Genomic DNA, 18,654 nt, shown 5'->3' with positions numbered 1-18,654 from the left:
GCACAAAGGCAAGCTTGCAAGGTCTACTTCAAAATGAAAGCAAGAACTGAAAAACCATGTAAATGGAAGTAAATGGGCTGAAAAAGTAGATATAATAGATTGTAGGTTACACAAGAAACTATAGAGATTTAACAGAACAATATTCGACCTTCATCTTTTTGTTTAACAGAGAGGCAGATAGTGCCGTCTTCCCCATACAATTTTAAAAAATAAACATGGTAATAAAATATGCACACTGTTAGCTTCTCTCTTAAAAATAAAAAATGGCATAGAATCACTCCACATGTAATTATATAACACAGCATTCATTTCCTTACCTAGACATTATTTTTACTGTGGCTAATGGCTTTGATTTGAAATATGTCTACATCTGAATGTAGTTCAGATACTTTTGTAATTGTTAATTTTTCTATAAAGTTAGCCAACGTAGATAGAGACTACAGCTATTTTTCTTGTCTTGCTAGAATAAAAGTCCTAGAGGCATTAAAACTTAGTAAGGAATGGGAATAATTTTTATTAAAAAGATTATGATTTATATGAAGGGTAAATTGAATTTAAAAATAGTGGAACAGTATGTCTGTATGACATCCTCAAAGGACTAGAATTTCTTTAATTTTCAAGAAAGTTAGTAGTGATCTATTCATTTTTAAGGAATTATGGTGCGGGTTTTCCAGAGGTCTCCAAGTGAACATTTTTTATGGGCTGCTAAAACATCACTGAAGTCACTGTGCTTCATGGGAGTACAAAGAATACATCTCGCAGCTCTCTGAAGAAATTACAAGATTGATTTTGCAGTAGTTCGGGTCCTAAATGGCTGTTATATTTAATAAAAATCTCCACCAAGATTTTAGCGTGGAAGGAAGATCAAAGCAATTACTTAGCTCTTCCAAAATGAAGAAGGGAAAGTTCCAAAGCATGCTCGTTGAAATAGCAGGAAGTCTTCATCAAAACATGTGAGATGAATGAGATTCTTAAGAAAAGCTTTTCAGGTTCAGATTCCAATTTTGCATAGTGCTTGCTTGGGTTTGGTCCATGTTCTCAATTATTACAACGTGTACTGTTACAGTGTTACCATAAAGAGATCCTTAAAAAAAGGAAGGTGAAAAATGGAAAACAGATCCTTATTTTTTATTGCTTCTCTTCTTCCTCTTCATCAGCTATAGCCTTTGTAACATTGCTTCTTTTCCCCTGATCTTTTTCAGTTTGAGATAGTGTATATTCTTCCAAATAGGTTTTTGAAAGTAGTCCACGGGGGTGCATTTTAACCGATTCAAGTTGTGAGGCAGATTGTGTGAATTGCTCACTGTGTGCATTTAGGACCACTGTAAAAGTAAATCCCATTCTGCAGCTGTTTTATTTGCTATTGAGCAGTGTGACACCAATAGCTGTTTAGGAAAAGCAACTCAGCCAAAAAAGAATAAATAAATAAATAAATAAAAGGAACTTCCTTGGGGATGTTCTCATTCTTTGAGGAAATAGGTTACTTCCTGATTTCTTTACGTTGCAGCCCACTTCCTTAGGTTTCCAGCTTTAGTCAGAGGATTTGTAGCCAAATTATGATGCAGGTTTCTTTCCAGTGCTTGAACTACATGTCCATCAAAAGTTTTCACAGGCCTAAGGTCTGGAAAGTATCTTAGAATACACAGAGAAGTTTTAGGCAATATGGAGAGGGACCTCAAGCAGTATGCAGTAAGCAACCCTACCTTCAAAAAAGATGAGATCTACCCCTTCTCATTCTCAACAAATATTTGAATAATAGGTTCCCACAGACTTTTAGTGATGGAAATATTATAAATTCTAGAAGCAGCCTTCTCTAACTGTACTTACTTAACATTCTCTGGTAGAAAGCATTCACCTAATGTTTAACTGAAATCTCTTGTGCTGCAACTGAAACCCATTTTGTCATTTACATCGTAGGTCCATCATTTCTTCTCTTACTCTCGTTGGGAAAGGAGAGTAGCTCCCAGTACGTTTTGCATATTTGGCTGCAGACTCTTTGCTCATAGTTCCCTAACCTACTCGAACCAGATTTTTTCTCAGACTTTCTGCTATTTTACTCATTGCTTTGGACATTCCTCATCAGTTTGAATACAGAAGAGGAATACCCAAAATCAAACACACTGTTCCAGCAGTGTGTGGGAACTGAAGGGATAACTTCACCATTCTTGCATACAATATACTAGCTAAAATATCATCAGAAAATGCTTGAACATTTTTAACAGCAAAATGCTGTTGACTCATATTCAACTCTTTTGACTCCACATTTTTTTATCTCATGAGTCACCTGCTCTATTGTAATTGTGAAGTTAACTGTTTCACCCACACAAAATACTTTTTATTTGCCAAACGGAGTTGCATCCTGCTTTTTTAGACTATCCAATCCGTCAAAATTGTTTTGAACTGTAATTCTGTTCTTCTAGTATTTGCAGTTACTCCCAACTTTGTGTCACCTGAAAGGCTTGATAAGTTTTTCCTGTCTTCCGTCATTCAGAAAATACTGAATGATGCTAGAAGCAGAACAAACCCTATGAACAACTTCATCCATCCATCCACTTTGACAGTAAGCCACTGATAACTTTTCTGAATACAATTTTCCAACAAGCGTCTACCTGCCTTACATTAGTCTTTGGTAATTCTCATCTCTTGCTTTTAAACTACACTCCTGTTTGGCGCATATCATTTTCATCCATCATAACATGCTGAAACTGAGTTTGTTTTTATTCTCAATTTATTTCTGGCTTGAATTGAAGTAGAACGGGTTGAATTAATGTGCTGTATGCCTATTACTATTTGGTGAGCTTATTATTTATTTATTTATTTTAGAATTTGGTGATCTGAAATTTTCTAAAAGTAGATTGAAAATTTCAGTATTTCTTGTGAGCACAACTGGAGAACTGGTGAATAAAGAAATAAATAAAACAAATGGTTATCTTTGAAATCCTCTGTGCATAACTCTCTTTGCCTTTTGTCTTGATCACATTAATTTTTTAGGAAAGGATGGAGCCTTTTTGTGTTTGTTAGTTTCTCATAAGAGTTTCTCATAAGAGATACTGAAGCTATTTTTTTTTAGCTGATTTCAGTCCTCTAGATAGTGAACGCAGAAATACAGGTGGTAACAACCCACATAATTCTGAAATATTCAATATTTAAAAACATTCAGCTCCAGTTATAGTAATTAAAAGAGTACATTTCTTTTTTACATTTTCATTTTGTTTGAAATTGAAACTTGAATTTATCTTTGCCTCTTAGCCTCTAGTAAATGGTTTATGGTTGAGACAGTAGATAGGAATATTGAAATAACAGATTGTGTTAGTGTCATCACCCAGAGATACCCCAAAATTTTATACCTTAAAGGTCAGAAACTGTAATTCTTTTGTAGACACTTATTAAGATATTTTAGTTTTTCTTTTATATTTCAAACTGTAGCCAAGGGATAGAGTGTATCATGCATTAATAGACAAATTAAAATACACGCCTCAGAAAAATAGCACTTTATTGAATTAGTTAACTTTTCTTAGAGTAAAATTCTTAGAGAATACTAAATGTGGCTGTTTTTTTTTTTTTTTTTTTTTTTTTTACAAGTCTAGGCCTGATTTAACTGTGTAAATTACTTTTTTTTTTTTTAATTTAATTAAAAATAAAATAACAGTGGAAACTGTTTGCCTAAAAATAATAATGGAGAAAAAGTTATGGTAGGCTTAATACAAAAGCTGTTGAAATAATATTTCAGTGACACCTTGATCAGGTCTATGAATGAAAAAATGTAATACTCTACATTAACACGCTTTTTATAAGTCACCTTATTTATAACAATGGAGTTATTTGCAGAATGCATCATTACGATTCCTGATTTTTTATTTCTATGGGAAAACATTTTATTTCTATGGGAGGTAAGAAAGAAACCAAATTCTTTATCAAGAAAAAAGAAATAAGTATCACAGGTAGGAATCATTCTTATTTTTGACTGTGATTTGCTTGCACTTTTGTTTAAATCAAGGTAGGTGACCAATAATATACTGTTTTGAAAATCTTAGTCTATTCTTTTCCTTGGTACTAAGAGGCTGGATCTTTAGCGTTCAGTTTTTATAACAATATTAACCTATATTCATAAAAATACCTGCAAAACTGAATTTGGGTCTGTATCTGACAATCTTCTCCCCCTGCCCTTATTCTAGCTATAATTAAAACAGCTCTTCCCAACATGGACAGAGAAGCCAAAGAAGAATACTTTGTTGTCATCCAAGCAAAGGACATGGGAGGACATATGGGTGGACTCTCTGGAACTACGACAGTGACAATTACACTCACTGATGTTAATGACAATCCTCCCAAGTTTGCACAGAGTAAGTGTCATTATGTGTTTTCATTCTCCTGTGTAAGAAAGTAATATACCTCTTTTTTTTTTTTTTTTTAATCCAGATTTTTTTTATCATCATATTGCCTGGGTTTGTAATTCAATTTAAAAATCTGTAGCTGCTACTGGAGAAAGATTAATAGTCCTCTGCCTGATTAAGAGCTTTAAGGAAGGAGGGAATTATGCCCATAGCAGTGTACAAAGCCCTCTGTCTTCCTTGTTATCTCTTGTACTTCCACACAAAAGGGCTTGGGGAATTTTTTTCATTTTTTTTATTTGGGTGTTTTTTGCTTTCAGTGCAGTTGTTTCTAAGTGGTAGTTTCAGTTGCTTTTGTATGTGTTCCATCTCTTGCAGACAGAGGACACCACCAGTAAAAGACATACGCAACTGATAAAAGAAATAAAGGTTTGACTAATTAGGTAAAAGTGAAGAAAGCAAAGAAAAATAAGTTTATATCTAGATAATTGTTGATCTTTAATTCCAAATCTATATTTACTACTGTAGTTCCAATGGATATCTTGCTGGGCTAGGTTAAAATGATTTGGCATCCTGCTGAGATTCTCTACAAGCTTTGTAGTCTATTTCAAAGATGAAGACAAAAAGAAAAAAGAAACGGGAAGAGCATAATGACTGGATCGATTTTGTTTGGAACAGGTGCAATCTAATACCCTATTAGAAACTTACTTTTTTATCCAGCTTGTTCTGAAAACACTTGTTGTACGGTATTAAGAGCCTATATTAGGTTTGGAGAGAGTTTGAATCTTGACTGTGTCATTTTTACTTTTTTAGTAGCATGTGTTTCTAACAAGGTACCTATGCACCGAATGTAAAATGATTTCTTTTACACATGTGCATCACTTAAAATCCACTTTTGCCCTGTTCTGAAGACACAAAGAGAGAAATAGGTGTCTTAGTACTCAGCATGTGATAAATACTTCCCCATGGTCTAGAAAAAGCACATACAAACACATACAGAGATATACATATATATATACAAAGAATTATAAAATAAATAAGCAGAGGTAAAAACTTATTCAGAAAAAAAATATTTTATTACCTCAGCATAGTGTTTTTAACAGATAACCGCTCTATGCACAATAAAAGATTTTCTTATTATAAAATATGAAATGCATGTATTTTTTACTTTGAAAACATGTGGGTTGCACTTGTACAGTAGTATTTTCCAACACAGGATGACAAGTCCCTTAATAATGTAAATATCTATGGATGAGACTCCTGGCTGAACCATATCACCAGAACACAGAGGGACATTTCTTGCCTGCAGTGTACAGTAGCTCTAACTTTGTGACTACGCATCTACTTCTGCCAGCTTACCTGGCTTTTGTATTTGTATCAATATTTTCTGTGTCATAAAGTCTTTGCCAGCCAGTATGAAAAAAGCTGATCAGAAAATCAGCAACACAACTGGTACTAATTGGTACATTTGCTGGAGGTCTCAGCAGGAAGCACAGGAGTGAATGCATGTGGAGATGAAACTGTGCTTTCCCCGTGCAGCTTACTCATATCTGTTTTCCTGTAGTTTGGTTATAGTGACATGTTGACTGGGTAGGCTGAGGAAGACTGCATCACAAATCCGTGAAATATATTTTTAATGTGGAAAATGCAGATTAGTTTTCCTTCAACAAAGAGTGGGTTGCTGTCTTTGAAGCTGTTACAGCTAGTGGATTCCAGCACAGAATTCAAACTACCATCTAGGAATAACCACCCTGTTAGAACTCTGACAATTATGCAATTTCGTTAGGAAAAAAATGCGTGTACTATAGCTTTATGTTATGTATATATTGCATTTAATGAGGATGTGCCATAGTAAATATTTAAACTGGATTCTATTACAAATTCTGCCTTTTAAAACTGAGTATTCCGAGCATGCTGCCTAACATTGCAGATTAGTCATGACTCTAACCTTATACAAGAGCTGATCAAATCTGTAGCATTTTTTACACTGTTAAAGCACAGTTGGCATTTGCCTGGAAAGGAAAATAAGAAAGGATCAAACTTACAATAGAGCCTAACTGGAATGAAATAGAAATTCATAAGGTGTAATACATGCTGCTTTCACAATAAATTGTAATGAACTCAGAAAGCAGTGTGTTTTATCGGTTTATTGTTTCCAGGCAGGACAGAAATGTATATTTATGGTTAGATTTCAAAAAGTGTTAGCCTCCTGGGTTTTGGAAATGAAAAAGATGAACTTTCACTACTTCTGTGATCTCTTTAAAATCATTTTAGAGTCATTTTATAAGTCATTGAAGTTTTTAACCTGGCAGTTTACCATAGATTATACTGAGAAGAACTGTGCATTGCTGTAAAAACCAAAGGGTTTCAAAGAAGCATAATGTGGATTTTTGGTCAGTTCTGAACTATAACATCTTGACAGGACAATTCATAATACTTGAGAGCAATTTATGTAAAAGAGTCACTTGCATCATAATATTAACATTTTTACAATATTTTCTAAACTACATTAATAAATCTGAGAAAAAATATCAACCAGAAAATGCAATCAACTGTGTCTGGAGAGTCAAGCCACAAAGTGTGGACAGCAGTATAAATTATGAATATGTAATTTAGTCTGTGCAGGCACTTTCTGTAGGATTGCTTTACCTGCTTGTTGTTTGTGAGATATTGGGAATATTCCTGAGGAATGTTGATGGCCCCAAATTGTCTCTAATAATTTAGCCTAGAAGCTTAAAGGGAAAAAAAAATCACTATAGGGATTTGTGAATTCCTCGTTTTCCTTCATACTTTCAACTGTAGCTGTTGTAATTGGCCTACAGATAGTTTCAGCAAAAACACCAGAATATTTTGGCTTTAGAAAACTGCTAGCTGCACATTACACTAAAAACTACAAGTTGTTTTAAAACAACTGTGAAGAAAGAGAAGAACAAGTCCAGCACCCTTTGTCATATAATATTTATATTGCTTTTACCAGTTTCATCACCTAACCTTGAGTTCCTTTTTGACTGTTTTAACTACTAAGTATCATCACAGTTGCTTAGGTCACATACTAACCATGGCATCAAACAGGGTAAATTACCAAGAGCTAAAAAAGATAGGCATTCCATAAAGAATTGTTGATATAAAACATGCACGTGTCTTCTGTTTTCAAAGTGATGCTAAGAACTGTGAGGTGTAATAATAAAATGGGTATTTTGTTCTTTTTTTTAGTAAACTGCTTACCTAAAATATTAGAATTTCAAAATAGATTTTTGAAACATTTTAGGTCACATGATTTGAAGCAAGTATTACAAACATTAAAAATGCTGAAGATTTGAATAGCACTTTGTAGCAGGATTTAATCTAAACCTATAAACAAATAGGAAACACAGTAATAAATACAGTGAAAAATTATCGCTTCCTTTACAACTTAAAGTTGGTGAGTTTCCTTGGATGTTTATTGAGGAGTTTCTTATTACAAAAGGGAGGTGGAAAGGGGTTAAAAAAAACAAAAACAGGTCAAATAAAAAGATAAGAGACAAAAAAGTCATAAAGATCTAAAGTTGTAAATGGCATCTTTTCCATAGTAGATGAGTTTTCTACAGAGCAAAAGCTAAGGTTTGGAGGTTGAATTCCATCAAAAATATAGCTACAAGCCTGTAAATAAAAAGATAAGTTCAGCAGTATCTGCAGTAGGCAACATATGACATATTTGCAGTGTTGAAAGTAGCTTAATATTTACGTTCAGCAACAGTGGGAACCTATGCAAGCAGGAGGCAGGATACTACTACAGTGAAAGGAACATTCATGTACAGCAAACTGAACATTAATATGTAAAGAACATGTTGTGCTGCTTTCAGTAATAACCCATGTAAATGTGATTTGTATCAGTTGCACATCTCAAGTTTGCTTTTAGGTAGTATAAACAAATGAAGAGCACACAACAGATACTGGAATCAAGTGTAATGTTTGGTCTTTTCCTCTTATTCTTAAGGTCTTTATCACTTCTCAGTAATGGAGGATGTTGCTCTTGGTGAACCTATAGGAAGAGTGAAAGCAAATGACCTGGATATTGGAGAAAATGCTAAGTCATCCTATGATATTATTGAAGGAGATGGAATGGATATTTTTGAAATCACTACAGATGCCCAAACTCAGGATGGCATTATTAGAGTGAGAAAGGTAAACTATATCTCTTAAAAAAATGTTTATTGCACATACAAATACCCAACCAGATTGTACTTTGTGAGAACATACTGGATTTTCAAGGATTCTTTTATCTGCAGATGAGGTGTTAAGCCAGTGAATTGATAAGTGTAGGGGTGTATAAGCCATGTCCCTCAGAAGCGCCATTTAGGTGACAACTGTGGAGACTTCCATGGAAGTATTTTCTGTTCTGGGCATGCATTAATCTTGTCTGGACTTCCTGAGTCCAGCCACTGCTTCATGTGCTCAAATGATACAGATTTTGCTTCCTTGGCTCCAAAAGGGAAGAGTAGATCAGAATTTCCTTTGTTGGTGATGTAAACTTTCAAAAAATCTCATCTGAGTACTCATCAAATACTTTTCTCTGTTATTTCATTTGCTGTATAGCTGGGCAAATACTATTCAGAGAAAAGGTATCAGCTTATTATTTAAATTACCTGATGTGTAAGAGGCTAAATCTTCCAACTTTTCTCTTGTTGAACTCTCTTTGCTCAATGAATAATGATTTCAGTGAACCTTATAAAGGACATCAGTACTGTTTAACATGAAAAATGCCAAATTTGGGCTGTAGAGAAGGCTACAACTGTTACCTTTTCTATGCTTACACAATCTTGATGTATGCAAGATGAGGTATTTATGTATACACAACAGAAGGAACACCCAATTATATACAGAAATGTGGAGAAAGACAGCATATCTAGAACACAGTTTAGCTATTCAAGTCAATGAAACAGTAATTGCAGGCTTCATTTTCATTATTTTGGGGGAAGGAAAACAGAACAGATTCCCCTGCTGTGTTCCAAAGAAGGATATGAATATAACTCATAACACTGGCATGGAGGGTTTTAAATATGTAGCACAGAGCACTCTAAATGATTCTGTGTTTAAAAAAAAAAAAAAAAAAAAGCATGACGTGCACTGAAAAAAAGTACCTGAGTACAGGTAATTAATATTCAACTTGTATCTGTAATTAAAGAGGCCAGACAGAATGGCTGTTGGAAGTTTTTATTTTCTGTTTCTCAGTGAGGAGGACAGCACTCTAGAAGTACTATAAAATTATGTATATTTGTCTAAAATTAGATCTGTTATCCTAAAGAGAAAATTATGATATACATCTCTGATCTTCCTTATTGTTGTTTATTGTATGCTGTGGCCTCCTTTGTACACTAAGGCAATTAGCCTTTTGCCCCAGTTCCCTTGGCTTTATTTCATAACTAAGACTCTAACATAATGTTTTTTCATATATTCATTTTGACAGCAATAATCATTTTGTTTCTACTACAGTAGATGATGTATGTAGGGTACTGTTCACCAGTAGATTTTCTCCAGCATAAATGCATAAGTTTTAGACAATGCAGAGTAAATTTTCAATATGATAGTCTGATTAAGAATGACTATATGTATTGGGGTGCTGTCATTTCTATAAAGCATATGAAAAGCAGTTGAAAAAAATGATACAGTAGCTATGATTAGCAAATTGTGAATATGCTGATTTATAAATCACCATTCGTAATTACAAAAGCTTGCAAATTTAAGAGCTGCCAAAGAAGCAAGGTTTTCTCATGTTTACTAGAATTTGTGAGAAAGAGCAAATCCCACTAGAGCTCGATTTATACCTGAAGAAAAACTCAACAAAATTCAAAAGTATACATACTGAAGGCTTTGACGGGCTTTCTGAAAGAGTTTCGTAATTCCTATTTGTGTTCTTGCTAGTATTTGCATTACAGATTCAGACAGATTCTGTGTCCTTTGCTTTCTATCCCTGGGACATTGTAATGCAAATCTTAATATCTTTCCAGTGCTTGGCAATTTGCATCTTTGAAGCTTGAATCATTGTGAGACACAAGAGAATTATATAGTGAATATACTGATGTGCTTCATGACACAAAGTTGAATCTCCTATAATGAAAAATTCTGATATTCAGAAGTGTCGCAGATTTGGTTTTTATTTGGTATTTCATTTCTTTAAATCCACTGTGTTTTCATCTTCTATGTTTTAATATGAAGCTGTAAAATAGTAAAAACAATGTTGACATGGAAGGTATATTGGTAGAATAAAGTAATCGGTTTCGTGTTTCTCTCTCTGAAGAAAAAATAAGGTACAGAAATAGGAATTGCTACAATTGTCAGAAATTCCTGAGAGATGTCTACCTCATTTAGCCCTATAAACAGAAATGCAGAGTTATCTGAAGTGCAATAATATTGCAGTACTTTCTTATATGATTAGCTCTAATTTTTTCCACCTAATGCCTCTCCTGTCCAACAAATAATAATTGCTAGTTCTTTGAATTTCTCACATAGTTCTGGAAATAATAAAATATTTATTCCTTGTGGAGATAATATTTTTTATATATTTTTTTCTTATCTACAGCTAAAAAAGCACTGATTAAATATATTATTAGTGTGCAAGTCATGTCATCACAGACAAATTTGCAGTATTTATCTGATATGTAATTGTAGTAGTATAATTCATGAGAGAGAATATTATGGTAATTTTTTTCTGAAAAAAAAGAAAAAGAGTATTGTTTTCTCTTGGTTAATAAGCAGATATCAATATATGCCTAGAAAATTTGGAGGTTGAATTTTTGGGAGTGGGAAGTGGATGCATTAAAACTCACTGAATGTGATTAAATACACATGACTTTCATCCATCAGCGTTATATTAATTTGCTCTTTCTCTGTGGCCATTAGTAAAAGACATTTATCTTTGTCTTTCTGAACAGCCACTGGACTTTGAGACCAAAAAATCCTATACTCTGAAGGTAGAAGCAGCCAACATTCATATTGATCCTCGCTTCATCAGTGGAGGACCATTCAAGGACACAGCAACAGTAAAAATTGTAGTAGAGGATGCTGATGAGCCACCGGTCTTTTCATCACCTACTTACCTACTGGAAGTGCATGAAAATGCTGCTATTAACTCTGTGATTGGTCAGGTGACTGCCCATGACCCCGATGTGTCTTCCAGTCCTATAAGGTAGTGCTGCTCTGAAGTTCTCATAAGAAAACATTGCTGGTAGTATACTAAGTATGTTTTCCCATACATTGTATGTATGACACTGTTCTCTCTCTGTTTTATTTCTATAAAATACTGGTATAGGATTTCTTTGTTTTATGAAGTGTTATACTAATCAGTTCAGATAATTTCCAAAATCACAAAAATATTCCTTGCTACATGAATAATCTTATCAAGCAGTAAGTGTGCAATGAAAATAAGAAATAGGGGGGTATGAGGTCCAGTGGGGTTGGCTCATCAGTGTATATGTCTGTATTTACTTTAAATAATCCACTAGTTTCTACACTAACAATATACTGAATTTGTTCCATGTAGTTGTAAGATTGTAAAACCATATTTAGTATTCCTTTGGCTAAACCTATTCCTGGTTTAATCATAGGAAGTCAGAAATGATTATGCCCATATGACTTTTGCATTTTCAATTTGCAATATTTTCCCTTTTTGATCTAACTTGAACAAAATCTGTTATTTCAGTTTCATCAGATCAGTATATTTTCTATCTCATTTCATGAGCACACGTTTTTCCCTCCCCTTTAGTTAAACAGTGATGTGACTGTTTCCAAACCAAATTTTACTATGTATAGTATTGCTTGCTAAAAACATTCTGAAATGAAACAACAAAATGTCAAATTAATAGTAAAAGTATATTTGGAGAGTTTATTTAATAGTCATCACTGTCCATTGCTGCCATACAGAATATAAACTACATAAGCAGTTGTCAGTGTTGTGAAGATGATGCTAATTGTCATCTATCCCATATGTACATTTTCTAATCATCATTATCCTTGTTGCAGAGTCAAACTTTAAACCTTTATTTAGTGGGCCTACGTGCTGTATATCACATTTAAGTATTTTCAGAATTAGACATTCAGAATATATTAGAACTTGTGCATGCAGATGGAGTATCTCGCCTGGAAATCATCCTTTCAAACCTAGCAAAATTTAGCATCAACTATCAAATATTGCTACATAACATTAAGTAATTGAATGATATACTTGCTACTGCAGCACACAGCCCAGTAACACATGCCTACTCTGTTTTCATACCAGAGAAGCTCTCAGGATGATCAAAGATGGTCATCTGGTCAGAAAAATAGAAAATTAATAAGAGTAGTTACCCAGGTTAAAATAGTGTTGAGTAAATACAAAAAAGTATAACACAGAATGTACACAGTTTGATCTATCACAATTTAAGCAGTGGCTCCATCCCCAATTTTATTACTGCTGTCACTGACGTGTGAAGAAGGGCTTGCAATGCCACTGTGAAACTGGGTCTTCTGAAAGGTGTGTGAAACCAGACGTGGTGGCAGCAAGTTGGCTTTCTTCCATTTACTTCAGCTCGATACTCATCATTTTTTCAATCAAGCCTTAGTTCTTTTCCTCTTCCGCTTTCTGTTCTGCATTTGGCTTTGTCCTGTGCCCCTCTGCTCCTTGAACGTGTCCTCTTTGTTCCTTATCTCCATCTGGCTTCAACTCTGCTTCAGTTTTACCTTGGCTGTTTTGCCCCTCTTGCTCTGTTTCCTCGACCTTCTCTAATCCTGCCTCAAACTCCGAGTAGTTTAGCCCAGCTACAGGCATTTTTATACCCTAAAATTGAGCCCTTTCATTCTCTTCGAGACCAAAAAATTGAGATGTGTAAAATCTTTACCACATCTCCATTTTTTCATCATTTTAAGGATCAAGGTATTTTCAAACTTTTGAAAGCAAAAATATTTCGTATGTGTAAACAGAATTAGAACATTATTATTTTATCAAGTCATATAGAAACAATTGATATGCATGAAAGAGAATGAGCCAAAATTAATTAAATTTAAACAAAAATGTCTTATTAATTAGTATGATTTATATCCTATTTTAAAATATATATAGTCATTTAAAATTTTATCTTGTAATTTTTCCATGGCATTGGCATGATAGATAATTAAGGAATACACAATTATCTATGCAGCTTCCTTTTTTCTTCTTCTTCTTTGTTCATCTGATTAATCTGGATATATCTGGGATTGCTCTGGAAAGACCAAATCCATTTTTTGCATGAAAATTATTTCAAGGCAAAAAGAGAATTTTCAAGTTATTGATTTTACTATTACAGAAGCAAAAATATTCATCAGAGGTAAGTAGGGAGCAGAAATGTAGCTACTTTCTGGTTCTGAAAAAAAAAAGGAACATAGATTATGGAAAAAATATGGAAACATTTGTTGGATTAGAATGTTTCATTTGATTGTATGTTTCAATTGTTTATTCTGTTAGTATATCAGGAATATGGTATAATTTATCTGTATCCATCTATTTTCTATAATACACTTTCTAAAATATTAAAAACAATTAAAAGTTTTGAAAAACAGAATTAAAATGTTCTGTTCTAAAAACAAAGGAGTGTTTGAATACTGCCTTGCCATTTTTAATGTATTGTCTTTAAAATAGATTTTTTGGAACCAAAAAACAATTGTATTTCAAGGAAAGTATATTTTTCAGTATGTATCTGTTCTGTTAATATTTTGGGTGGACAGAGCTTTTGTGCATGTTGGTTATAAAAACCCTAGCAACACAAATCACCTTAGAGAATCACCTTATGTGCTACCTATATTGCATCCGCTTCACATTAGTTTTATACACACAGCCTCAGTAAACTCAGAGTATTGAGGTATAATAAATGAAGTGAAACATGGTTGTCTCTGGATATGGAATTAGTCTGATAATTGAGTCACGGGAAAAAAAAAACAGTAAAGAGTTTAGAAAAATTATAGGAAACAGACTGGAAAGAAACTCTTCTCCAGTGTTTCTTTTTTACAAAAATGTTTAACCTCATTTCTATTCAGTACAACTGTACTTTTTTTTTGTTACGCTTGCTTAAATGGGATGAAACACATCCTCTGATCTCTTTCTCACTTTACCTGAAGGGCATAAAGCCTATTGTAGATGAGTAAGCAGGTTTATAGGTGGGTTTCCAGTCTGGTTCTCAATAAGCCCATCTTAAGGAAATACCCCAGTAAGGTTATTAAGCAATATTGTGTCAAATGAAGGGTTGTGACTCTGGTTAGTGGTCTGAAATCTCCTATCAAAGATCTTTAAAATTTAGGCATTTTTAGATGGATGGGACTAAAGGATGCATATGTTGCATGGTACCTTTCATATTGTTGATGTTTAGCCATAATTGTGGAAGAGCATCTTTGAATGACTAAGTGATAATGTGGTGTTCAGTTGAGTTATGATTTCATTATCCTTTTTTTCCAGTGAATGTGAACTGTCTTTTCATTTCAGTTCTTAGGTTAGTCCAAATATATCCTGTCTTTCATAACCCGGTGCTATTTTCATAAGCAGCAGTATTTCTCTTTTCTCTTTCTTTGCTATTGTGCTGTTTGTATTCTTTAATATACAAACTTTTACACCTGATTGTGAAAAAGATTTACAGATTTGGTTAATAATTGTAGACATGGTCAGTTCACATTTTACCACATTTAGACCACATACGTCTCTCTTGGCAATGGAATTAACCAGTGGATTCAGCTGAGCTATTTGTAAAGCTTTACTGTAGTTTAGTAAGGGTGGTACATCCTGGCTTATTGTATAATAAGGCTTGAAAGATCATTATCTATTAGCATACAAATCTAGTGATTCCAGTAGTATTTATTTCATGTTTCTCTTGTTATTTTATAACCATGGTCTTTTTATCTGCAGTAAATTATCTTGGATAAAGCTTGATCCAAGTGCATAGCAAAAAGCATGAGTAATAATCTTTCTTCCTATACTGTCTCTGCCCTCCTATAAATCATTGCCTTTCAGTGTCTTTCTCTGTGGAGAGATAAGCTTCACTGTGGCAGGTTTTCCCCATTCATATTGGAAGAGATTTCATCTTTGGCAGTAGTGGATCATTTTCTTAATTCACAGCAGGCCTTAAAAATCTAGATACGATATTTTCTGCCTCCCTAATGGTGCAGCTGTTTATCAGTCACAAAGTAGCTTGTCCTGTCTGCCTGGCATTAATAAACAATGGTGATTTACCACTGATGGGGTATCAGTCTTGCGATTCAAATCTCAGCAGGTGCAGCAAAAAATGGTTTCAGCTCTTATTTAGATTGGTTCAAATAAAGAATAGATCTAATTAAGTCATAACAGCCGTATCAGTAGTGTGGGAGAAGGACTACGAATCAATTTAAATCTTCTGTTAAACCTCTATGAGATTGTTCCTATAATTGCCATAGCAGAACTATAAACTAACCAAAACCTCCCAATAACCTGCATTGGTTTTATGGCAATTTCAACATATATTATTTCCCAAGATATTATTTTCTCATTTTTAGAGAAATGTACGTTTTATGTTTAGCTTATGGATCTGACAATGCATTCCCATTAAAAAGAGTTATAATACCATTATCATGAAAAGGAAACTGCAAACGTACTATTAATATTCCCTGGTTTATGACTTGGCAAATTTAGTTTTTTATTTTGTACCAAATATTTATCAAATTAAAATCAGGAGAGGGTTTTACCTCTTTGTAGTCTTGTAAACCTGTGAAATTTACATTAAAAATGTTTCATTTTGAATGCTGTTTTTGCATTGTGAATAAATACTCTTGGGATGAGATGAAATGCAATATAATAAACTCACAGATATTTAAAAAAACATTTAACCTTAGAGGAAAAAATGCACCTAACCCCCAGTGAAGTTTATGTCAAGCCCAGGTCAACTAAATAGCGTATAAGCATTTCATATTTTATTTTCTTTGTGGACTGTCAGAATTCATAATTGGTACCAGAGCTCTGATACTAACTTCTGCATAAACTTCAAGAATTAAAAGATTAGTTTTACGTAATGAGATCTTTAAAAAGAGTTACTTTGATTGCTTTCTGGTTTTGTTTTTGTTTTTTTTTGACTGAAATTTTAAACCTGTAAGTTTAAACCTGTAAGTCTGTAAGATATTTTTTATCAACTTCACTAGTACCAGAAGTTTACTTCTGATACTTAAATGGGAACTAGGGAGACATTAAAGTAAGGTTAAGATACATTTTCAAGTATGATTGCCTAAAGTTAGGCACCTACAGCTTTATTCCTCCATATAAGTGACCTGATTTCAGAAATGCTGAGGGTAGTACAGTTCGCATTAAACCATTGAGAAGTGATATGTGGAGTTCACTAGAAAATCAGTTTACTTGGATGTCCAAATATAGATGTGCATGCCTAGCTTTAGGCACTTGAAAATACTTGAAATTTGATTTCATATTTTTGTATTGTAACTTTTAATGAAACTACTAATTTTTAAGTGAGTAAAACTAGTTCTTCTGAGAGTTTCAAAATAGAAAAATGTCTAGCAAATCACATTTCCTTTTTTAACGGGGATTCATTCATAAGTCCATTATTTGTTAAGTTCCTTACCAGTGTGACTATGCTAGTCTTGATCTTTGGTAATAAACACAGTCTTTAAACATTTGCACTAACTTTGTTATAACTTTGAACTAATTTTTGAAAATCAATTGTAACTTACTGAATGCATTGCACAAGTGTCCTGATTGCAACATTATCTTTTATTCTAAATGTGAACTCATTATCTGACATTGAAATAAAAAACGTGAAAGCTATAATCCTAAATTTTGACATCAGATCCTAATGCTACACATGCATTGAAAACAAAGGTGTTTTGTCAGAATGAGTTTGAATTATTAGGAAGTTTTTAGTGTGGCATATAGAAGAACTTCAGAATCAGATTTTTATTTATTTATTTATTTATTTGCTTATGGTAAAGCATAAAACAGTGGCATAAATGATTTTCAGATAACTGTGCCATTGACATTGTAGCAAAATATGTTCTCACTTTTATCGCTGAGTTTAGCGGTGTGTTTGAAAAAAGTAGAAGTGTAATGAGAAACTGGCAGTCTGAGTCACTATTCTGGCCACTACATAATATAATCCAGTCTGACACTGTATCCTAACTCACCCTATTATGCCTAGATATAATGCAGAACAGATGCAAAATTGTCAGTGCATGCTGTTAGGTTCTGTAATACATAGACACAAAGGCTTAAAAGGCTTTTACATAAACCCACAGTTAGGATTCACTAAAAACCCTTGAAGTCAATTTTTATTGAACTATATCAATAGTTCAGTGATAAACTCTCTCATTTTGTACCTTTTTCTATCACAAAATTGGAAAGCTTAATTTTGTAATTTAGTTTCTTTTTACAAATAATACATTAATAAAATAACTCTGAAAATGGGCAAACATAAAAGCTTTCCTGGAGATCCCGTCCTGAGCTTTAAATCATCATCCTGCTTAATGCACTGTTGGAGCAATCTATGGCAGCTCTTTCCTCTCAAGCTGGCTCTGTTTCGGCTGCATAATTTAACTGGAAATTCACATTTGCAAACTCTGACTACTTGTCAGATAGAACTTGTTTTGTTAAAAATCAGTGTTGTCAGTCTATAAAACAATTGCTCCTTCAGTGTTTGAAGTGTTCTACAGGTAAACGGTGATTCACTGCCTTCTGCCCATGGAGCTGCTTGAACCGTAACGAAATAATATGCATGGTGAATAGTCCATGCTTCATTAATATGAAATTTGTTAGTAAAATAATATCATTCAGCCTTTTTAAAAATAACCATGAAGCCCACCGTTTTTGTGTGCTTAATACATTACTCTTGAAATTATCAGCAGTTACTGTGAAATACCATAGAAACTGTCTAATAAATGTGATGGATTGTATAATTAACTGTTGATCAGCACCGTTTTTCAAAGATGTTACCTAGTGAACCCAAGGGCATTTTATGACCTTCATACTGGGTATACAGCTAATTACTCCTTGGGCAATTATTATTATTATATTTTTTTTTAGTCTCAGTTTGTCATTTTGTCTTATACAATTGAGCTTCTCAATCCATTTGGCTATAAAACTGCAGCTCTCAGAGGGCTCCATAAATTGTCTTGTGATTGTATGGATTACACCAACTTCATTAAGTAGATTACAGGGATGTCTATTTTGTAGGTTTTCCATTGATCGCCATACTGACCTTGAGAGACAATTCAACATTAATGCAGAAGATGGGAAAATAACTTTGGCAACTCCACTGGACAGAGAAACAAATATGTGGCACAACATAACTATTGTAGCTACTGAAACTAGTAA

At 33.6% G+C, this 18,654-nt stretch overlaps 1 protein-coding gene across 12 annotated transcripts in view; it reads left to right on the top strand.

Annotated features, from left to right (window-relative positions):
- CDH8 (cadherin 8) overlaps positions 1 to 18,654 on the top strand; it is a 360,605-nt gene that overhangs the window by 286,685 nt on the left and 55,266 nt on the right. For all 12 annotated transcript variants that reach the window (XM_080552800.1, XM_080552801.1, XM_080552795.1 and 9 more), the window contains 4 exons: positions 4,176 to 4,343; positions 8,308 to 8,495; positions 11,243 to 11,496; positions 18,514 to 18,650. In XM_080552800.1, the coding sequence (XP_080408926.1) occupies positions 4,176 to 4,343; positions 8,308 to 8,495; positions 11,243 to 11,496; positions 18,514 to 18,650 (747 nt within the window). The remainder of the gene's footprint in view (positions 1 to 4,175; positions 4,344 to 8,307; positions 8,496 to 11,242; positions 11,497 to 18,513; positions 18,651 to 18,654) is intronic.

Source organism: Anser brachyrhynchus, assembly GCF_964034855.1.
Source record: "Anser brachyrhynchus genome assembly, chromosome: 12".
NCBI classification, from domain to species: Eukaryota; Metazoa; Chordata; class Aves; order Anseriformes; family Anatidae; genus Anser; species Anser brachyrhynchus.
Note: the sequence above shows the minus strand (reverse complement) of the source record. Positions and strands in the feature narration are given on the sequence as shown.